The 25,026-nt window shown below is 35.4% G+C and overlaps 1 protein-coding gene across 2 annotated transcripts in view; it reads right to left on the bottom strand.

Moving 5' to 3' along the window:
• The window catches only part of LOC134541468 (phosphopentomutase), a 67,978-nt gene extending 43,329 nt beyond the window's left edge, over positions 1-24,649 (bottom strand). The window contains exons 1-3 of one of the 2 annotated variants that reach the window (XM_063384949.1): positions 24,388-24,649; positions 12,458-12,720; positions 3,231-3,423 (exon numbers count right to left, since the gene is read on the bottom strand). In XM_063384949.1, the coding sequence (XP_063241019.1) occupies positions 3,231-3,423; positions 12,458-12,720; positions 24,388-24,450 (519 nt within the window). In that variant the 5' untranslated portion in view covers positions 24,451-24,649. The remainder of the gene's footprint in view (positions 1-3,230; positions 3,424-12,457; positions 12,721-24,387) is intronic. The other variant, XM_063384951.1, reaches the window with a different exon arrangement.
• Positions 24,650-25,026: the final 377 nt, after the last annotated feature.

Below are 25,026 nucleotides of genomic sequence, written 5' to 3'. Positions count from 1 at the left end.
AAACAAATAAATAGGGATAAGACATTTTTGCTAGAGAACACTTATTTCTTTCATAAATTTATTTCATAATCAAATAATATAGACCCTGTTTCGGGAAAATATTTGTCGATTTTCATTTCACTGGTGTAGGTTTAATTTTTGTACTAATAGTTTCGTATCACGTATCAAAATTAATCCGATCCTGATGGAATTAGTTTGTGGTATAGGATGCTTGCTGTTTAATTTAGTAGGTAGAGAGATCCTAGACATATTCACTGGTGAATTAATTATGATTGTAAAATGTAGGTATACGAAAGAAATACATTTTTACAAGACCTGACATAATTTGTTTGTATCGTGATATGTTAGGTATTTTGTGTTATGTACAGGATTTTTCAACATTCTTAATTAAAACAGCAAGTATAATGTAAAACAAGACCAACATTGTAAATGTGCCATACTCACAGCACTATGAAACTGAATAATTTTTATTTTGTCTTTGGACTCGAATGAACGCTATGAGAAAAGATTATATTATTTTATGTGCTTTGTTTTTGCAAAAAAGTGCAATATCTTTGCTGACTTGTAAAAAAAAAAATTTTAAATTAAAAATGGAAGTTTTGGATTGTTAATAGTGAGTTCTGAATAAAATGTTTTGCTGTATGCAATAATTAAAGAAATGTATGCCAAGAACTAGGTGATTTAAATTGGAATTAAATCACCAAACTTGTATAATGAATGAAGAAAGAGTGTTCAGGTGTCAATATGATTGGCATCAATGTACTGGTACATGAAGTTTCATCAGGTATGTGGGGTACAAATAGGAATAATTGCAACTAGATACTATCCCAGTGGTAGAGAAATAGAGGACTGTTGACTATAACTGAGTTATAAATTAGCCAGCAAAAACTTTTAAATCTGATATTTTAAGAACTTTTGATTCGTGTTGTGTGCCCAACTATTAAAGGCAATGCTAGATACGAATATTTAAATATTGTTTTAAATTAACTTCTGCAGTAATCATATTTTATTTATGTCAAAGTTTATCTACACAGTCGAAAGTAATATAGATGTCAGATATTAAAATTTATCAAAGTAATATAATCTTGACACACTAGGTTACACTGGCAATAATTATATTTAAAATAAAATATCAATTATACTGTGAGGGTTAGCTTCCCCGCAACATATAAAGGGTCATGCCGATAGGATCAAAAGAAAAACTTGGATACGGGAAACAGAATAATTCCAGTGCTGTTTTCGTTTTGCACTTGCGTGGCAGGTAGATAATAAGTACCTAAAGGTTTGTAAGATAGGGAAGGGATAATTGGGTAACATTTATTTTCACATTCAATTGTATTCATTGAATTAGAAACACGTCTGAAGTCGTATGAAGTGCATTTCATTACTGGCATATGTCACAGATACAACTTCCACGAAAACACATATTTTATAGGTAATAATAACCCTCGTTTTCCAATTTTAAAATGCACTAATTTACACATATTCTTAAGCAGGAACATTTAAGTTTATATACATTGCATACGTTTATGTACTTCGTGATCAATTAAAGTCAAATAATAATATGACTCAACGAGAATCTAAAAGCGTGACTACACTTTCATGTAATTTTTAATAAAACTTTGATAAATACGGCGAAGCATTTTATATTTAGTAATAAATTATTCCATCGCATCCTGCAAATATTCAATAGAATTCCTCAAATAGTCATCATCACTATCAAAAACTAACCTCGCCTGATACATCGCCATTTTATTTTCTGTCGCTTAGCCTCCGGTTAAGCAGCTAGCGGCCGGTTCATCCACCCGCTAGTTTAGCGGGAACTTTTAACTGGAAGGTAGACGTTAACTGGGAGACATAAAACCGAAATAAGAGCTAGCCTGCGGTTTAAATTTTAGCCGGAGGTTTAGCCGGGGGTCATAAAACCGGCCCTTAATGAAAGCCACCAATTTTTTAGTGTTTATTCAACAGCATTTTATTTTTTTGTTTTGTACATTGATTTTTTTTCATCCTGCTTCTTTTTAAGTCTTTACTAGTGTTATACATAATTTTTGTTTACATCCCTTTAACTATATTGTAAAAGCGGGGAACTAAGAAAAATATTAATTTCACTAAATAAATGAACAAATAAAATAAATACGTAAAGATGGTGGATGGTGAACAAGTGCATGTGTGAGTTTATTGTGAAGTAAACGATGTAACTCAATAGCAACTATTACTGGCAGAGCCTCAGAATGCTGCCAGAGTAAAGTTAACCATTATATTATTTCTGAGGGAGTTATCGTCTTTTCCTACTGCCAGGTCCAAAAATGTGAAACCTTTCACATTTTGGGACCTGGCAATAGGAAAAGATGATAATGAACAGGTAACTGTTTCTCCCAAGCATAGACCCCACCACCTCCCCTTCTCAGGGCAGACAGCGCAGAGAGTGCGGTAAAGGAAATCCTCAAGCTGCAAACATTTGTTTGTCACTAAGCACTAAGGGTTTAATAATGTTAAATTGCAGTTACACTATACGTAAGATTCTGCTGAGAGCATATAAATTTTAAAATTGTTTGTCTAATTCACACTGTACATATATAACTACACAAAAGAGAGAGAAAATCATTTGTAAAAAAAAATGTCAGATTATTTATGTTTATTAAGTGTTTGTATACTTATAAATTTAACAGGAAAAAAAATCTTGATATAGTAGTTAATCTTGCTTTCACATATTTATTTTTGGTTTTGCAAATTTTTGCTTTTTATTTACAAGCAGTGGCAGTTTGTTATCTTGCTAAATGTTCCCTACATTGTGTGAGGTATGCTGGTTGTGCTGATTAAACACCAACTCATGCATCCAGAATTGTATCCATGGATTTTTCTTACAGTAGAAAAAATATTTAAGTGGACTTTGACTTCGTCTTAAGCGAAGACTTAGATCTTAGTCTCCAACTTTGATTGGAATTGGAAAAAAAAGGTCTTCTCAAACTCGTAACGATGTAAAAATAACACACGAAAATTTACTCGTTCCAAGAAACTGGGACGGTATTTAAATTATAATAAGTTAACACCAATTTTCAGATATTCTACCAAGTTGCTATATATAGATACAGTTGAATACTTTAATGTTAATATAAAATTAAAACTGCTCACAAAAATATATTATTCTTATCGCTATCTCCTAGATTCTGTGCCTGGCTCCTGACCTTCAGAGATCGTGTAGAGGCGTGCTCCAGAACGGAAGTTACCTGAGCCCCATTTTGCCAATACACTTTGTAGCCGTTGTCCTCTTTGGGGTTGTGCGAAGCAGTGATCATGATGCCTGCCAGGAGGTTGTGCTGGCGAATGGCAAATGGAACGAACGGTGTCGGACACAACCTCGAGAACAAGTACACGGGAACTCCCGCTTTCAGGATAATGGAGGCGGTTATCTCGGCAAAACTGAAACAAGAGATCATACAGAGTCAGTTCAAATGTCACCATAATTATACTTAGTACTTGTTCATTATTTTTTTTTTTGATTCAGGATTAACATCTTGTCAATGGAAAAAAAGCATCCAATTTAATCAATCAAATAAATTTGGACAGATAACCTCAAATATATATTTTTTAAATGTCAAACTATCAAAGTGTATTTTTGAACTATCTCAAACTTTTTTATTTTATCTCATTTTGAAATTAAATAATGCATCAAAGTTCTGGACAGAATTTTTGAACTTATTACATTATTTATGGATTTGTAGATTTTAAAAAAAAATTCATTAATTTTACTCACAATAATATTTGTTACACAATAAAATAAATGTTGAGTCATATGTTATGTTATAGCAACATAATTTTCTTTTTACACATCCATATTAACATTATTTTAGTTATTTCATTTTATAACCTATTAAATTTCCTATGTATTCTATGCAATTTTAAAGATTTTTTTGTGACGGAAACAAATGTAGTTTCCATTTTCGCTAGGCACCATTTTGATTGGCCAATTGCATCCAACATATGTTATAACCTGTCCTATATGCAAAATATTTGCTGGAAACTGAAGTCATCCAACTTGTTAAACAAACATGGCTGCGCTAGTGACATCATAACCCTCCACCTTGTGACACAACATATTGCAAGGTGTAGGAAGCTAGTTTGACAGTGTGGCAGGGGCTTTAGAAACAGTAAAAACGTATGAAAAGGCTTCTGTGATTTTTTTTTAAAACCAAATTTCAAATCTAACAAATAATTATTCATGAACATTGAATATTTTCAAAATATAATTTCAACCTAAAGTGAAACATTAGGTTTCATCTTAACAGATGTCCAAGAAAATTGATGTAAAATTCAGAAAGAGAGATGTATTGAACCTTAACAAAGTGCAAAATTCAAGAAAATAAAATACCTGACAATGCCATTTTCTCAATCAAGTAAAATTTTCACTTTGAGACTTGTTTTGCTGACCCAACTGATAATCATTTTAAAAAAAATTGTATTTTTAATATATTTTAATCATATTGGCTAACTATTTGTTACACATAAAAAGAAAATACGTATGATGTTGCAAAACAAAGATTGAAATTTCTCATTATAATTTTCTAAGTTTTATATGTCATGTTTTTTTTTTGTTTTTCCATTAAATTTTTTGTGAATAAATTCCACCTGCTGTATCGGTAACGATTATTCAAAAAAAATTATTTCGTTTTAAATGCTGAATTGAACAGCTAACTATTCACGAACATGAAACCCCTGTGGCCGGTCGAAGCACCCGGAGACGCGGGCGTGACCAGGGGCCAGAAGGAGGGGGGGGGGGGGGGGGGGACACTTACACAATGGGACCACAAGGAGCAAGGAGCTGTGGCTGGAATGTTTTTAACTAATCCACACAAACTACTGTTCACAAGAACAATTTGTTTAGTAACTGATGACCTTCATTTTGTTACTGTATGCCATGGCATAATGGACCCTGCTCCCCACGAAAGAGGCTGATACGCCCTTACCTGGAGACAACCACAATCAGGACCAGGGGCGCAACAACTAAATTTCCAGGGGGGAGGGGGGGGGCAATATACGTTTTCATAAACAATCATCGATCCCCTCTATTGAAGCGGGGGGTCCTCCCCCGGGAAAATTTGTATTATAAGGTGGAAAATGATGCTATTTAAGCAGTTTTATTATCTAAAAATTGATTACACAGCACTTTCTTTGCCCCCGTTTGCCCCCACTTCAAGGTTTCAGAGGGGGGGGGGGGGGGGGGGCAAATACCCTCCCCCCCCTGTTGTTGCTCCCCTGATCAGGACGGCAGGTGTCTGCTCGAGATCATGTTGGCGCTGCGCAAGACACGGCTGGGCAACTGCCAACACCACTTCCCCAACCAATGTAGCACGGCAATCGACTGAACTATGACCACGGGCAGGATTACATGGTGAATTGCGATATAACCTGAATAACACTGAAAATCATGTCAAATCAAAGCATATCCCCGAAATGCAAATTAATGCGCCATGTAGCTCCGAAATGCTAGTTATATTACAGAATAGAGAAGCATTTTACCCAAAACTCAATTCAAATCACAAAAAAAAAAAAAAAAAAAAAAATAATAATAATAATAATAATAATAATAAAACTTTAAAATGTATGTCATTTATGGACAAAAAATTTACCTCATGGCTCACAAAAATTAGTTTTTTTTGTTTTTGTTTTATTGTGCATCTCTTATTGAGTCACGTTCAAACCAAAATGCTCGCTAATTTATTTTTATTGTTCTGAATATATCTGATTTAGACAAATTTATTACAAATTATTTTATCATAATAATGCGACGTATAATGAAATTGGACAAAAAATAAAACCATAAAAACTTGTTTCTAACTTGAACAATATATGGTAGCTACAGCAAAACTATTTTGCAATTTAATTCTATTTAATATGCTGAACAAAACAATAAAATTCCTGAATATAACATATGCACCTCATGGTTTTAAAGAACAAAAAGCTCATGAGAAAGAAAATTCACACAGCTGTTATATAGTTCATGTCGTAATTATTTATTCAAGTCTGCCTAAGTACATACAGAACCAAGTTAGCTAATTTTTTCCTGACCAAAATATGTAAACAAATTTTATTTCTATTGAAAGCAAGTGATACACATTTTTTCACTACTTTCCAACATCGACATAGTCCGAAGAGTAGGGCCTCTACAGTAGCGCTCCGAGGCGCTATTGATTGCATAAATTATAATTACGCACAACAGCATTGCAAGCAAGCAAAGACTGAACCCAAATACAATATGCATGGCACAGTTAATGGGTTAGCAGTAAAGGACGAACCTTTGTATGGCTAACCATTTTATTAATATTCCTCGTCATGACACATTTTCATGGCAATTCCTTTTTCAAACAGAAATTTAAAATGTCACGATTCAGGTGTTTCATGTTTTTTTTCCCTAAGCTCGACAAACTGACTATAACAGCACACGTACAAGCTTGAAAGCTAACAGCACATTGAACTATAACTTCCACACCCACAAGCATTTATTACTCGACTCTCACACAAGAAATTTAGCAATTTTTCTCTCATCTACTTACAAACACATGCCGATAATACTTAGTAAATAATTTATACAAAATCAAATAATGTAAAACATTAAATGTATACCCTTTATAATTAATAAGTCAAGGTTAACACATAAAAGTTTATATATCATGATTCCTGACTCTTGTTATGTACATCTTGATTCTATGGCTTACAGAACCTGTCAAAACACTAAAATCTAAGAAGGTGATATGTACCTATAAACAAAGAAATTTAACAATGTACACAAAAAAAAGATTTTATAACTGTACAACTATGTTTTAAGATATGGGGAGACTTTTGTTACAGCTGAATACTTTTAAGGCTAAGATCCTGAGTTTCTCGTGAGCGGGCAAAGACACGCGTAGTTATCTTTGTCCTCAACAGAGCGCATTAGCAGTACTGTTGAACGATGTAGCGACACGCGGAAAAAGGAGGGGGGTGGGCAAGAGGACGCTGTTCTCAGAATTCTTATCGCCCAGCGGGGTGTCATGTTTACGACCGGTCTGGGAGAGGGGGGTGGGGAAGGGTGTACTCTTCCTCGGCTAGCATTAGATTTCCAATCCCTTTGCCTCTCTGTCCCTTTCCCATACACCCATCCAAGACTGCTCGATCCTCAACAAAGCGCAAGAGAATAAATATTACTATTTTTGGTACATTTCAGTTAGAAACCCGTACGTAACCGAGTGCAACCCAAGGTAATTATAATAAATATTAATTTGGTGCACTACACTTATACAATATACAAATTGTATGTTTTACTGTGGTGATTATGTGGCCAAAACTATCAAGATTTGGTCTCTTTTCCAAGAACGCTCGTTCACAACTAACCGCTACATTCAAATAAGTTGGCCAGTAATGTAGTTTTCCTGCCCCCGTAAAAAATATAATAATATTTTTTAACTGTGTACTACAAAGGTTTTGCGCTCCTACAAATTTTATTTCTTTACACATTTTGTCACAGGTGTGTGCGTATGTGTATTACACAAACAGTTGAACGTTGACCATCTAATAGCATGACGTTATGTTGCAAAGCGGTATTATTTGCTATATTTGATATCTCATTAGGACTGTATTTTTCTTTGCAACTATATATACAGGTAAACTTTTTATACTATCAGAGAATATTTTGTAGCTGAATATCTGTCTTCAAAATATTGCAGGTTATTGCATTAATTTTAGTGTTTTAAATGTATTATGTTTTTAAGCATGTATACATGAGGCTAGAGCTAGAAAAATGTTTGGTTTCCGTTTTTAGCTGACCTGCAGCTTATGGCTTTTGATTACACTTCCTTTTTTTATATGTGATGTTTAAAAACGATGTTATTTGTAAATGTCCTGGCATTCGTACTTCTTGTAAAAAAAACATAATCATATTTTCGAAAAATAAGCTATCATTTAGTAATTTATTATTGCAATATAAATACTTGTGTATGTCAATCGCGTCTGGTGAAATGAGGAGCTCCTTCACGCTATCCCTACTGGTGACGTCAAGCATCACTGGTAGTTCGTCTTTTATGTATGAACTGGAAGTCAAAGAGGCTCGAAATAAACATCAGTTGTAACTAATAATAATAATTTAATTCTGAAAGGGCCACATACTCGAAGAATCGCCTTCTCTACGCAATCAAACGTGTTGGAAGTAAAATATCTAAGGAGTAGGCTACACGTCATAGGTTGTATAAGAATATTTCGGAGGGAGCTAACCAAAGTATATTTTATCAAGCATACAGATAAAGTGATATTTTAAGAGTAGTAATTCCCCCCCCCCCCCCAACACCACCCACAAACTGACGGATTTATTGACACATCCGTACATAAAAAAACACTGCTCCAGAATCTGCACCTGAATCGTCTTAGTGGGGAAAAGGTGTACATAAATTATGATCACTGACTGAGGTTATACAGAAGGTAATCAACCAGAGTAAGTGATTAGGAGCAAGGAATACTAATCCAATAAATATGCCATTGATATAATTTAATGATAATTTTTACTCACGTTTTAGAATTTGATATTGCTGAATAGCAAATTTACATTTTAAAATATTGTAACAATGAAAAATTGCGAACCAATAAATATTTTTTGCTGAGTGTATAATTTGATTATGTCTTAAGACAAATAGAAACTAGATATTATGAGTACAAAATATTTGTAGGTAATAAAAATTTACATAATAAAATACTTACATTAATACAAAATACAAATATTTTTCTTAGATATACAAGTATAACTTCAATTCATTTTCGGCCAACGAACATAAAGTTATGCTTTGGGCCCTGATAATAAATAATACCTACATAATTACATTTTCACTTTTCACCAAAAGTACATGAGGTACAAAAGTCAACAAACCTTAAAACACAATAAAAATATACCCGGTATACATTATATTTTAATACAAACACCAATACAATACTAATTTTAACTGAAATTTTTTTGGAGGTATGCATAATTTTATTAAAATTAATCAGAAAGTAATGCAGTTACATGTTTACAACCTTGCGTACTTCACTTGCCTTTGACGAATCCGGATATGTTCAATGTTTAGCCAGCCGAAAAGGATGTTTGGATTTTATTTTTAAACACATGTGAAATTAGTCCTTTCTTTTAACACTTCATCGCTGTCACGTGAATTTAAGGCATCTTACATTATTATTGTACTTTTGTTTTGTAGTAACGATCGGTAGGCTAAATATGTACATGTGTTTGCTGAAACTTTGTTTTAAACATCCATAAATTAATTTTGTCAATTTATTTATTGATACCAGTAAAATACAAAATAAATGATATTTATTTTACGACCTCTTAAATTATTTAAATTATATATAAAATATGACCAAATTTTTTTCAAATGAAGACGTATTTTCAACTGGAAGTACGCGAGAATTACACAGATTCATTTACTTGCGTATTGCATAGCATACTTCACGTCCATTTCTGACAGCCTTGCGAAGTCACTTCCAAAGTATCTACAAGTATATTCTTCAGGCGAATTCTGACACGGCATTATAATCTTCCATTATATCTAGAAGACGTGTTCTTACATTTGCTTGGAGTTTTCAATTATTTTTTTGAAATAATAAAGGCAATTTTAAAGTTTAACTCCATTTCAGAAACACTTACGCAATATATTTGGTGGTTCTCTGTAGTGGGTTGGAATTTTTATAGGCCAGTGTGTGAGCGAGTGAATTACTTTTTGCATATTCGAGCAATTCAAAACTTAGGCAATAAAGTTTAATTATAACAATTTCACGTAAGCTAGAAAGCTCAAAGGCTGGTAAAACAATAGAATTTTATTTCATATAATTCTAGATCAATTTCATCTAAGTATAACACACCCATTTAAACACATTTTATATACATAATAATTTTACTTCAGCAAGGTCTTCGGTTTCTTGTAACACAAATAAAATTACCTAAAAAAATTACTGGACATACTTACAAAAGTTTTTAGATTGTAATATTTGCCAAATAATTTAAATAAATCTAACTGAAAATGTAAGAACACAATATAAAGGTCTTTAAAATTGTATTTTGGAAAATTACCTGAATGTTTATTTGCTAAAACTCCTCATTTCACTTGTTCAAAAGTATTTACATGTATACATATGTGTGCGTGTATGCGCGCACTTGGAACTTATGTTTCTTTGATCATTTATAGTTGCAAATAATGTAGCGGAAGTTAAATTGAAAAATATATAATTCTTTCTGGCCAATATTTGTTTACAAACATAATTTTACATGACCCCAAAAGAAAAATTAAAAAAAAGAATCGCCACTGCTTTGTAATTGTGTTTCTAACGAACTTGTGTAACTAACGAAAATGTTTAACTGCTCAAGGTTAGTGATACAATAAATGCTTGGGTAGTGAAAAATCTATTGTTAAAAACCAAAGGTAATTTTAAACGACTTTTAGTTAACCATTGTTCAACGACAGCATCGAGAGATTGGCCCTTATTTTTGTATCGTTATATACATAACTAAATCATTACGGGAGGAAGTTGCCATAGGCGGCTGGTCCTTCAGTTACTATTTTTTTTTAAACATCTCTATAGAGTTGCAATAGTAACTATTAATATTTTGATCATAACTCATTTATGTAACATTAAACCCAGAGGTATAGCCCATTCTACCAGAGCTTAAGTCGAGGTACAAATATAATTTAAGAAACACAATTAAATAAATATAACTAAAGAAATATAATTAAATAAATTTATAGAAAATCATTGTCATTTTGCAAATAAATTTTTTTTACAATAATTGAAATATTCTAATAAAATCTTAAACATTATTTATTTGTCTTGAATGTACGATTCTTGAATAGAAGTATAAATAATAATTTAATAATTTAAATTGATTTTGGAAGTTATATTATTATATGAAACCATTTTGCTATTATTGTAATACACCGTGATTGCAGGATTCATTCATGTGTTAAGGTAAAGAGTCATATCAAAATACATAATGAAGTCACTAAGATAATATGTGAAATAATGTTGTAATAAAATGTAATGTGCGACGTTCACGTAGATGCCCGTAAACGAAACAGGTTAGATATTATAATCATATTTAGCACTTTAGTATTTCCAAAATAAGTTTTTTTTAAGACGCCCAACTATTATAATAAATCTCTATCTACTAAAACAATTCAGTAATTGTAGTTAGATGATTTTAAATAAAAAATATTCTATGAATAAATTTGTCACGACAAGTGAAGCATATTAATAATAATTTACATCACTGAAAAGCTGACAAATATATCTATAGAAATTGTCGACAACGTGAGACGGTTTTCAATTCATTGATTACTATTGCTGATACTAGTGTTGTGTTTTGACCGTTTCGAAGCGATAATATTCCCGCCTGAACTCCTGCGATATTAGAGCCATCTAGTGAGTAAACTCGGAACTAATCGGAGCTCTAGCGGCAAACTGTTGAACTCGTTCCTTTCATCAGCGGCAAGTGACAGTTAAATCACAGTATTTAATACTCAGATTATTTAAATTCTGTACGTTGTATTAAAAAAATTACTAGACAGAATTGTTCATTGTACCTCCTTTAAGTTGTGTGCGAAGTAACAGCCGTGTACCGTTAAAATATATACCTAATATTTAGTTTTGAAAATTTCAAAATTAAAATTAAGTAAGAAAGCATTTTTTGAAAAAAATTTTATCATCATATTTACAAAATTCAAAGTTTTATTTACAATTCTGTCTAGTATGTATTTTTTATCTACTACGATATTCATGGGAGAAATAATTTTCTTGGAGGCTGCAAAACTAAGGATCTTAGCCTTAAAAAAGTTAGTTCTTACTTTTTAATATAACCAGAGGTGGTTTCAGAAAACGGAGAATTAGAAGTGAATATTTATTTACAGTGTGTTACTTAACACACAAAAAAGATCTAATGGCTGCAATAAACTACACTAAAAAATTTATTGATCAATAGCATACTAGTCTAATGCTACAAGCAGGGCCGGTGCAAGGTAAATTGGCGCCCTAGGCGAAAAACCTTAATGCCCCCCCCCCCCACCACCCGACAACGCCGGACACCCCAAAAAAAATTTCCTTGCCTCAAAATACATCACGTAAGCCTGAGATTTTTTCAACAATCAAATGTAAGCAGGTTTGTGTTTTTTTTTTCTTTTTTACTTATTAATATTACAAATCATAAACAGGTCACCGTGGACTTAAAATAATTACTTATATCAATATAAACATTCCAAACTGTTACAAAAATCCATTTTCATCTAGTTTCAATGATCGTTAAACATATTATATCAGCTGTTATGTGTCGTGCTGCGCCGCCCCCAGCTACTTGGCGCCCTGGGCGGTTGCCTAGTTCGCCTGTATGGACGCACCGGCCCTGGCTACAAGAATTAGTGTTTGTTTTGTTTACTGATGGAGACCCCGTCACCTCCTGCTGTTGTGCCGGCCGTCGTAGCCAACCACCACCCCTCGCTGCCTGTCCTGCTGGCGGGGGAACTCGCCGAGCAGGTGCGCCACCAGGCCCTGCGTCGTCTGCACGATCACCAGGTGGTTCATCCGGCCGGGCCCGGGGCCCATGCGGCCGCGGATCCCCGCCGTGCCGAACGCCAGCCGTGCTCCGAACAGCCTCAGCAGCGCCGGCCGGTCGCCCGCGTCCACCAGCGCCTTCAGCTCGGCGCGAGTCGCCTCGTTCTGCACAGAGCAGAGCACTTCGTCGCTACCGTGTCCCCCCTGGGTACTATCTTTGAAAGATTTGTGCAATGGGGGTGCGTGACTTGATGTAGGCTTTTGGACACGCCGTTGCTGAGCTCAGCAATGGTGTACCTATGTCCAAAAGCCTACATCAAGTCAGCCCCCCTGGGGTTTACAATATTATGCACTGCAGGGAGGGCAGTACGGAGGTGCGCAAAACAAAATAGAAAATAATACGTTATCACCCTTTTATAAAAGAATAATCACACATTTGACAAAAAAAATGGTTCTACGTGAACAGATAAAACTTTATGTACTCAAATTACAAATTTAGCGGGTGGCAAGGGAAGGCCGAAACAAGCAATGTGCTGCTAAAGGAACAACTCTGCAAGGTTACAGGCCTGGACACTTCTCCAGTAGCCGAGGACGTGCGATCGCAGAGCAGTGACGTATCGCGGTTCAGGCGCTCCGCAGGAAGCACGGTGATGAACAAAGGGCAGCTGTTTAGAGTGGGTCTCATACACACTAACAACCAGACACAGGGCATGTTCGGCCTTGGGGCTATAAGCGCAGCGTGGAAATAAAAGGTCACTTTCACTCTCTTCCTAACACACACAGACTGCCCTTAGCACTGTCCTTGTTTCCGTTTGCTCTCTGTTGTCATGTTACATCATACAAATTTAAAATTGTATTTTTTTTAGAATAAGAGTTTTTTGCAAATTTTATAGCATCGAAATATGCATTGTGTGTGTATGTATATTTTGCAGACTTAATGCCATTTTAATGGGGCCAAAAAAAGTTTAAAAATCTAACTTCTCCACTTGGAATTTTTGAAGTGAAACTTCTTTACTGAAGAGGCAACAATTTTCGAGTGTTATGAAAATTCCGATTGCATGAGGGGAATAGTTAGCTACGTGGTGGGGGATCAGGTAGAGCAGAAAAGTGCGTCAGTGGCGCATGCACTAGTGGTCAAATGAGAAGATGGCAAAAAAAAAAAAGGGGGGGGGGGGGGGGGCAGTATGTAGTTGTAACGGCCGGAAGGGGGACGGCAGGGGAGAGGTTTGCGATGCTACGGAATTCCCGTAACGCTGCTTGCATTTGTCTGCTCCTCAGTTTTCATAACGGCTGACGATTGACGCTGCCATATTAATTTTATTTTATTTAAAGAATATACAATTTATTTATTTATTTATGTGGAATAGAGTTATTGATTTGTGCCACTGAGTTTATAATTATCATTCACTTTTATGTGGATAGTTTGATCGAAAATGTGCGTGGTCTCTAAGCGCAATTTTTTTTATATTATTCCAAATATATCACATAAAAAAAAATAACTCACAGATGTATTCTATTCAGAATTTTTTCTGTTATAAATAAACTCTTCCTATTTCAGTTATAGAATTTTGTTAATCCTAAAAGGCATTTCCTCAGAAACTGACACACAACAAATTTGATCAGTGTTTTTTTTTTTTTTTTGTTATTAATGTTAGATGGGGGTTGAAAGAGTAAAATATGTTCACAATGAATGGAATTTTTTTAGTTTTTTAAAAGCAACGCCATCTCAATTGCTCAAACAGTTTTCATGTTCATAGCTGTGAAGACGTGTCATGAGCGTAAGAGCGCGCTGCAAGAGGCTCACTACCAAACTGCTGCAAACACCATTGTATGTTTGGTGAAGTTAGTTCTGTCCTGCAAGCAAGTTCAAAGTTTCTGCATTTATGTGGATTAATCAAATGCAAACTACGGAAGGTGGAACACTGAAAAGAAGCTAACTGGTTGGCTACGAGGGAGGGAACAAAAGATTGTCTTGAAAGTAAATGAGTATTTTTTAAAAAAAGTGTGAACAATGCACTTAAGGACGCTTCCAAGGCAACCGGTTGTTCCCAAGAAAATCCATTTACGCTCTTAAAATGGAACTGCAGGGTGGTAACGGTAACTTAAGTATGCTTGGTAAAGCAAAAACGAAAAGTAAAGGCAAACAAAAAATTCACGTAAACAATGGCGTAGTACATACTGGGTAATGAAAGATTTTTCATACTGTTTTGCTTGCTAAAATTCCCCCCATTTTAAATGTCAGTCTAACAATAAATTAATAATGATGAATCACTGCCTTATTTCTCTTGTAACACCCTGCGTAGGTTCACACACGACATTGGGTTTGAGTATCGATGCAGGGGGAACAGCGCATCATTTATAGAACGTGATGACATAGGTAATTTGGTGGCGGCATACCTACTTAAGAGAAGTAAAAAGGTTTAGGAATACAGGTAAATGTGGGACTCAGTGAGGAAAAGGCATGGAAAGACACAACAGTGAAGAGCGCTCAACAGACGGCCATTGAGGGCCTTAGTTCAGGTATTAACCCTCCTACAGGACGTGGCGTGCAGTTTTCATTAGTGTGTGCAGGGTATGATGACGCAGGCCTTACTTTCTTGTACAAATGAACACAGCTGACGCTCACGATGAAAGGACTGCAGACGGGTATTAAAAGTAGTTTGCCAACAACTTTTACCAATTCCTCCAGAGGGAACTGATACTGTTTTAGATAATACATCCTACTTTAGCAGGATGTATGAAATGATTCCCATGCAATGTTTAAGTGTGGGTGATACAAGACAGTGGCTCACAGCATTTCTTATGATTAAGCGGCAATCGCTGCACATAGTATGACGGGAAAGTACAAAGAGTACAAACTTGAATAAATAGCCAAAAGCATAGGTTCAACTGTACTTCGCTTGCCCCCGTATCATTGCGAGCTCAACCCTAGTGAAATGGTGTGGGCCCAAGTGAAATAATTGTTCTTAAGACTTCATAACACAACTTCCAAGGCACATGATATGTATTCCCTAATAACACAAGGTTATGACTACATATCAAAACAAAACTGAAAAATTATGCAGAAAAGGTGAAAAACATGGAAGAAGAGTTGTGAAGAAATGACAAACTTCAAGATGAGGAGGAAAGGGTCTTGATAAGTTTCATCCCAGCCATCTCCACCGCCCCAGGCCAGCCCTTGTGGGAGGGGTATCAGCTCTGGTCAGCGGTAGCGAGAGTGATTAAAAGGTGTGTGTTATTAATTTATTTATCAAGTTTACTTTGCAATTTCAATTTATTATTTCGGATGAACCAGTGTCAATGAATGTGTGTTAACAGTTTCTTGTTGTAAGTTAAAGTAAAAAAAAAAAAATGGCAATGTATTACATATTATAAGCATGATAGTATAAATTATTATAAATTTACAATATGAGGTCTTAAAATGCCTCTTGTGCAGTCAGTATCCTGAAATTCGTAATGTGTTGGAGATTTGGCAAGAGTGCGCACCGCAAGAGCGGGACACTCCATAGCCGCGGCTGTGTGATGGCTCCAGCCTCTTCACTCGAGCTGTGCTCAGTCACAAGGCCTCTCCATCACGCGACCCAACCGCTCGGTAGTTTGTCAAGACCCGCGTGACACGTGAAAACCTTCTGGAGTTACGACAGAGCACGATGGCAGGTTGCCAACTTCTACACGACGTGTCACAAGTGTTCACTAGAGTGCGTGACACCATGCTTCGCTGCTGTGATGCCTGCGTTGAGGCTAGAGGACTGCACTTGGAACATATGTTGTTGTGTCTAAACATAGCAACTTGGTAGAATTTAATATTCAACGATTATGAATAATGCATTTCTAGGGAGGAACAAAAATTAAGTTTTTTAGGCTAAAATAATTTTTTTTGACATTCTTGTCAAAGTATAGCACACAGATGAAGAGTTACTTTCAACAGATACAACTTAACAACAACAAAAAATTTAAAAGTCATTGTCATTCTGTCCTACATTTAAAACATTAGGGCCTACAATAATCTACTGTGAAGAAAGAAACAAAATTATTTATTGCCCTAAATTAAAAAAGTATCATGTAATGTACCATCATTTATATAAATATTTGGCAAAAATCTTAACTAGTAATTGAGCATTCATAGCTCATAGCACAAACAAGATTTTTCAAAATATGTTTTTTACTAGTATAATACAATTGACTTTCAATGCACAAAAGTGCACAAAATTGTTTTCAGATTTAACATGAAATACACATCTCGCACATTTAGAACTCATTTTATTCATCATGACTAGTCATGCACAACTCAACGTTTATGCTTTTATTTTGGTCTTGTTTAGTATTTTATCTAATGATATTATTCCAGAGATGTTTATATGCTAAAATGAATTTCTATGTCATTAATACTAATTTTAAGATTCTAACAAGAAGCCTCTGAAAATTAATAAATCTGCCTGTGCATTTAGTTAAGAATTATGCATCATTTGTTTCTTTTACTTCCTTTAGGCAAAAATAAGTCATTGAAAATGCTTCATCTGTAGCAAGCATCATTCAGAAAACATGTACAGTAAAGAATATTTTATATTTTAACAGTAAAACTTATCTTGTAGGAAGAAACCACTGACAATGTCGCTGCAAAATGGTCTTCATGCTAGCTGTTTGCTACAGTTATGCACCGTAATTTTGTCTTTCTTTTAGCCACAACTAATACATATTTATCAAAATTTTCATGCAAATTCCGCTAAACCTTATGCACCATTCAATGGTTAAGGTTTTTTTGGGGACAGCAAGATGTTGAAATAGCTCTTCTGTTGTACCAATTTGTTTCTTAGAGCATGGGTCTAATTAAATAAATTAACGTTTAAAAAATATATTACCGGTACTCATTTTCTTGCAACAAACTATTGAAATTGGACTTCGCTCTGGATGTTCACTAAAAGTTCAAAACAACTGAAAGTTTTAGCTTTCTTTGGCTACGAGGGATTGCAAATTCCCAAATATCAATTTAATCAAAGGCCATCCAATTTTAAAATAAAATTCATATTACAAAATGATAAAACGTTTATGTAAGAAGCCACTACAGACCATGATAAAAGTAGATATGTAATTAGCAATTTGGAACTAAGAACAATTTTAAAATATTCACTATTTTGTATCATTGAAGGTATCCTCCCTCAACTAACGCAAATAGTAGGGAGTTACTATGTACATGGAATCAACTGATTGACGCTCAAGTCTCTCAGACATTGAAACCACCAGATGATGAGGGTCGAGTGATGTGAATGCACGGGTGGGGAAACGAGAGCACTCATATTACCCACGAGCCACTGCAACGCTCACCTTCCTCCCGGCTTGGGGGCCTCCACTATGTACATACTTATTTTTAAGAACAAGAAGTCATGTAAAATAAGACATCTGTGAAGACGAATTACCACTGACAGCAGTATTTCAAAAGAACATGAAAGACTACCATAGAATTACAACCAAACAAACAAAATGTAAATTATTTCCAACTAATAAAGTAAAAGCCTAACAAGTAAATTTCACTCATTTTGAGTATCCAGTATCTGAATAAATATTCAGTTCAAATCTTACAAATGAAACTTCCTTTCTTGAGATACATGTCTCTACCTTATCAAGTCCTTTATGAACTTAGCTGCCAGAGTGCATTCAATTTTATTTGCTACAGTTTATACATTTCTTGGTATATTATTTGTTTCAATATTTTATTATTAAAGAAACTTAACTAGAGTATTATTTATTATAGTTTTCTTTTACATTTTTGATGTTAATTTGTTTTATTTACGTACGCATATATGAATACTTACTTTAAAAAAATATTATTTCAAAATCATTAAAAGAAAATTGGTGTTCATAATTATTTTCGACAATCAGTAAGAACAAGAAAGATAGGTTCATGATGTGTTCTTGAAGTCTACAGTCGCTGAGGCTAAATAATCACTTACGTGCAGAGGGCAGCTGGTTCTAGACTGTCGTCTCTTCGGTACAAATTTTGAAATAGATTTTTAACTAACTACCCGTTGAGCTAGACACTTTAAACTTAGCTCAGAACTGCCATGTGCACATAAGATTAAAAAGCAGAAAATAATTATTCAAATAAATATACCACGTTTTTTTAAACTGAATAAAAAGTATAAACAAAGTTTCTCCTAGTCTCATACATATTGTCCTGAAAATTTGTCATTGTGAAGTAATACTTGTTAGAGTTAAAGCGGAGAAAAAAAAAAAAAGAAAAAAAACTGGTAGGGCACATGCAACAGATAACATTAAGGAGTAGCTGTAATTGAGAAAAATTCCAGGCACAGCTAAATTGTCTTATCAGCAAGCCAGTATCAAACATAGTCCACAATCCACCGAGATCACGGAAATACCACCTGTGAATAGCTAACTGAGTGACGTGAAACATAATTTCATTCCACGGCTTGGTAAGTACTGCTGTGCAGATGGCCGGAGCTTGGCAGTGACATTGTGTGTAGACGAACTCATGTTGAGCGCTTACACCTGCCAGCCACCACAAGTGGTAATGCATACCTTCACCTCTCGACCCCACCTCTCCCTTATCGACTCAAGTACAGCCACAGAATATTAATATGTATTCAGCATTTCCATCACACAATCTGCTATTTTAATTCTACTTAATTTCATAGTTGAAAATTGAATCAACTATATTTCCTGGGTAAATTTTTGGAGAAACAATATGAAATTATCGTGGGGAAGTTTCCGCACCACATGACCCACCACTGATGCAGCATTCGTGTGCACGGCTGATTCCAAACATCACCTGGCTCGTCACATGCTTCCCGTGGAGCGTCTGAAGGTCACGGCGCTGCGATTATGCAATCACGCGTACTCGCAGTCATGGAGAGGCGCATGATGTGTGCACCCGTAACTTTCCAGATTGCATTTCTGGACATTGTGCTTTAAATTTTTTTTTTTTTTTCATTTCATCCCCTGCCAACCATTTAACTTATGCCCAGCGTTTGCAAACTATTGTAATCCTCCTATTGCTGGCCAAGACTCGCACAACTACCACACCAGTCCCAGGAACAGCAAAGGCACACCTGGCTGTGTTTTGGGACAGTGCAGTAGTGAAGAGGCCCGGGCTGGATGCAAGGGGTGTCACGTCTTGTCCAGAGATGAATCTTGATCCAGCGTTACTTCGGGAAACTATCGTGCAGGTATGGCATCCCTGGCATCACGGTGAGAGCAGCCAGAGGGTCTGGTGGTGGTTTGGGGCATCCCGCCATCCCAGCAGTAATATCTGTATCTTCCCCTCCCACAAAGTCCTGGGAATGTGTCGCAATGAAATTTGTGTGCGCCAGCTGGCCGTGTCTCGCTGAAGTAGTCCCGTGGCCAGCGGTCCACTGATCCGTCCTCAAACAGGACAAGTGTGGGGTCAGCTTGGACGTGGAGTCCGACCTGCCTCGGCTGCATGCTCCACTCCAAAACCAAGTAGGTACAAGCACCCGGGCCCCGAAGAGAGGGTGTGCGTGTGCATGTGCGTGCATGCATGTGTGTGGGGAGAGAGAGAGAGAGAGAGAGATTAAACAACTAGAATACAGAGCTACTGTTTGCAGGAGCACGTAATTTTTAGGTTAGAAGATAACTGTCTTATGATTTAATTAACTGGGAAATTTTGAACAATTATTTTTAATGTGTTACTATAAACTGAGGTGAGGCATCAAAAAAAAAAAAACACACAATTGAGCAAAATATGTGCTAGAAATTAAAGTTTTGTGACTTCCGGAACCGTTACTGTAAATAAGTTTTTTGAAGTGAAAACTTCTTTAGCCGCGTTGGGTGATTTTCGGTAGGTGCATAGCTTAAGGGTTCACGTCACCGACATGCTTGTGACGTGTTGCGCCAGACTGGCGAATCGCAGCGGCCTGTGTACATGTATACGCATATATACACTAATACATTGTATATACTCGACTGTATCATGTGCGTGTTGGACTCTTTTTGGATGGGTAAAATCTTGAGTTCGCATCACCGACATGCTATAGTAGCAGTAAGTGAAGTTAAACTGACCACGTGAAAAGTTTAATATGTGTATACTGTGCATTGCCCAGTGAACACGACCTTGGTCTGACATCACTGGTAATCATACATCGGTAATGAATTTTTACGTAATTTTGACATACTGCTGACATCTGTTGTGACTATAAAATGATGTAAGGATAAATGATATCATGCTGACATCATACTGATATTTATAGAAATCGAGGTATAGAGAGCTGAGAAAATTTGTATGAAATCTTCTGAAGCCCTCGCCCGATAAAATAGAAATAAAAAATTTCAATATTCTTAATTTAAAAACAATTGTTTACAATAATCTTCCAAAAAGTAAAACAAGAAAATAAAAAAAAAATGATATTTTTTATAGCCAATAAGATAGAATCCAACTTTTATTTATTTTCAAACTAGTACGTACATAATAATTTTACATTTGATCGTGACCTTTTACTCCTTCTCTCTTAAATATTCAACATAATGCATTGCCATTTGTAGAGGCGTGGTGTACAACTACTAGTAAAATGCCGAGATGTAAGTCAGCTGTGTAGCGTTGTGGATAGCGCATAAGACTGGCGAGCATTAGTTACCTACTATGTTTGGATCCTGAGTGGTACAATTTTTTGTCTATTATTTTTTTTGTATTTGAGTCACATTGAATTATTTTATTATATGTTTATAATTTATTAATAATTATGATTTAATAAATAATCATCTAAATAACAATACTAGAGTCCTTTTTGAAGTTATTTATGACTAAGTTTTCACTTCTTTTGTCAGTCCCCATGACTGGCTATTTTTTTTTTTTTTTTTTACTTGAATGACTTGCTTGACCTGTAGAAACACCTATAGATGATGATTTTAAGCACTTTTACATTGTAACATTGCAAGGCCACTGCCCTCCCAGCTAAATCATTTTCTTTTAAACTCTTTTTTGTATATATAAGTATTAATAAATCAATGTTTTTTGAGCAGTATATGTATTCTAAAATAGTATAAGCAGACTTTATGGATATTAATATATGTTGTAAATAAGGTTTGCCTCATATTTACAGTTCTTGAAAAGCTTTTCTAATGATATTTTACCATTTTTAAGGGTTGATATTTGCACTTGCTGTGTGTTTTAAGAATGTACGTTGTATCTTAACAGACATTTTAAATCATTACTATTTTTTATGTAATTGTTCACAAATATGTCGTTGTACTGGATTTTTGCCAGTTTTGGCCTACTTTTCAGGTTTTTCTAAATAAGTTTAATTTTGTCAAGTAATTTGTATAATGATTGCTGTTTTTAACTTTCATTAACGTGTTGCATAATGGTTCTATAACAAGGAACTGTGTCTGTGGCGGATGTAAATAGAGATAAAGAGGGATATGAGATTTGTAAGTAAGAGTGAGACAGATACTGGAATTCCCCGCCAACAGAGACTAAAGCTGGGATTCCCCACTGGTCATGGGAACTGAGTGATAACTGCTGTCTCACGATGTGGGAGAGAGAACGAGAATGTAAAGTCCCTGGCTCTGTTCTTTGTGTAGAAAACTGTTTCCAATGTATGTTGTGTATTCCTATTGGCTTGTGATTTGTAGTGTGAATGAAGCGTGTGTGTGATTGGTCGGTGAGGTCATGTGACTTCTCCTCCCTGCATGAAGAACACAGTGCCATGATCTCACCAGTCATCTGTCGATCGTAGCACTGCGAAGGCGCGTTTCGGCGGCGTCTCACAAAAAATGTAGTAAAGTTTGGGAGAAATAATTTAACGTCAGTGGTTAGAGCCATGCCGGAGTCTTAACAGATTAACCTATTGTTTTATTTGTTATTTCGAACATTTAAATAGAAATTGTGACCATCGGTGTCGGCATTTCGGCTCGTGGCTACTGCGGTTGGCCAGGTGAGGTCAGATTGGTGGCCACACACTAATCGTGTACTCAGGGCCGGTGCAAAGTAAATTGGCGCCCTAGGCGAAAAACCTTAAACCCCCCCCCCCCACCCACCCACCCCAAAAAATTTTTCCTTGCCTCAAAATACGTCACGTGAGCCTAAGATTTTGTCAACAATCAAATGTAAGCAGGCTTGTGTTTTTTTTTACTTATTACAAATCATAAACAGGTCACCGTGTACTTTAAATAATTACTTATATCAATATAAACATTCCAAACTGTTACAAAAATCCATTTTCATCTAGTTTCAATAATCGTTAAACATATTATATCAGCTGTTATGTGTCGTGCTGCACCGCCCCCAGCTACTTGGCGCCCTAGGCGGTTGCCTAGTTCGCCTATATGAACGCGCCGGCCCTGCGTGTACTTCCAGAAAGATTTTGCGGAAGGACTTAGTCTACGTTATTTTTTGATAATTCTCATTGCCCGAGTAGTGAGTAATTCTCTACAGGTAGTCGAATGAGTGAGAGAACTATTTGAATGTAATTGGATTCAGTTGTTTGGTCTTTCAAAAAATTAAAAAAAAAAAAAAACTTTCAACGAAAGTTTGCTTTTTATTTCATAAAGCGAACTGTTACAACATCTATATTTTCTTGTTTCCCATACCATAATATTCCTGCTCTTTGAAACCCTGCCTAATATCAGATTTCTAATAAACCAGACAGATCTGAGAACATACCTGCTTTGTGAAACCTTATTTTTGTAGTTTCCAAGAAGGAACAAGTAATTTATTGATTAACATCTTATCGATGTTACCTTACAATTAATACGATACAAGCATATCAATTTTATTGTTATGGCCCATAGTAATGTTTTAAATATTTTTTTTTTTTTAATGAGGTTCTAAAATTTTTACATAAATAAAAAGGGGTCTCAAGAAATCATTTTCTCCCCTAGTCCTTGGTTTCTCTCAGAAGCCCTGGCTACAGGTGGCTGAGTGATCTTCACTCTATTACGAGTGGTTAATAATAGTTTTTGCTCTACAGATTTTACGGGAATTTAATTTTACACATTTGTTTGTGAACCTTTTTAAGTGTTATCTTTAAAAGATTTGTGCAATGGGAGTGCATGACTTGATGTAAGTTTTTGGACATACGCCATTGCTAAGATGATAAGCAATGGCGTATGTCCAAAAACTTACATCAAGTCAACCTTTTTAAGTATTTGAAAACACTATCAAAAACTTAATTTACTTTCAAATAAATTTGACTTCTCGTTTGAGTACCTGTCACATTAGTGATGCCTCCAATTGGATTGCATCATTTTTAATGGCCAAAAATGCCCAGATCTGATTGGCAGTTGACTGGTATGCCGACAGAATTAAAAATTAACCTTCCATCAGCCCTGCAGATCTGCAGCAAATTAAGTCATGTGACCGCTTAGCTAATTCGATGACAATAATCAGCGGCAGACTATCAGCACAGCATCCCACTGGCTCATGGCTAATGTAGGAGGAATTCAAAAACACCCAATTTTTGTGAAAAAGGGGGAAGGCAAAGATAATCATGCAACATTAGTCCTATAGTTAAGACATTTATTTTTAATCTTACATGAAAATAATGTTACTTTCGCTCACCAGTATCTCACTCACACTTTATGAAAATCCATGTAATCAATTCCTATACTTATTAAAACGACGAACATTCAAAGGGAAGATAACCACTAGACAGTGGGTTCATAGGCATAACTACTGCAAGCTAACAATGTGGCTGAAGACAATTTTTTTTCTTCAGCAGCAAACTAACATTGTAAAATAATCACTTCCTGATAAAATAATAACCTTACATATGACCTACCGTTTAAAGAACTATGAAAATTAATTATACAAAATCTGTGTTTTTAAAGAAAATTATTTTTATTTCAAGATTAAAAACAAACCTTATCCCAATCTAGCCACCGAGCTACGTTTTCATCCAAATCTGTCGTTTCCGTTGGTTTCATTATGCTTTTATTAAGATGGTTACACACTTTCAGTACATTTACACTTAACCAACTATTGTAGTAGGACTATCTTCTTTATACAATATTTGACGTAACTAAAATAAAACCTTGAGAGGGGGGAAAGGAACCATGTCATTCGCGTCAAAATACGCAAAGAGCAGACCTTCACCTTCACCGACCTTGAAAGTACATTGATAGTGGCGCTATATTTAGAAAAATCCAAAGGGCAAATACTATAAAGCTAATGTGTTTTTGTTAGATACATTTTTTTTAATTATTTAATTTAAATTATGTGGCCTACAGCTTTTTCGCCAACGGCCAAAGGGTCATTATATTCAGTGGATATCTCAATTTCAAATCGTTATCAAATATCAGAATATATATGGTACACCCATGCCTTACCCGGGACTCGAACCCAGGACCCCTCGCACCGTAAGCCAGTGTGCATCCGACTACGCTACGGAGGTCGGCTTGTTAGATACAGAATGAATAGAAATCCACATGAACCGCAGAGGTAGAATAATCTGGGTACACAAAATTGAGTAATAAATAAATTAATAGATTAATAAATAGATA

This window comes from Bacillus rossius, chromosome 18, assembly GCF_032445375.1.
Source record: "Bacillus rossius redtenbacheri isolate Brsri chromosome 18, Brsri_v3, whole genome shotgun sequence".
NCBI classification, from domain to species: Eukaryota; Metazoa; Arthropoda; class Insecta; order Phasmatodea; family Bacillidae; genus Bacillus; species Bacillus rossius.
This window is presented reverse-complemented; position numbering and strand designations above follow the sequence as displayed.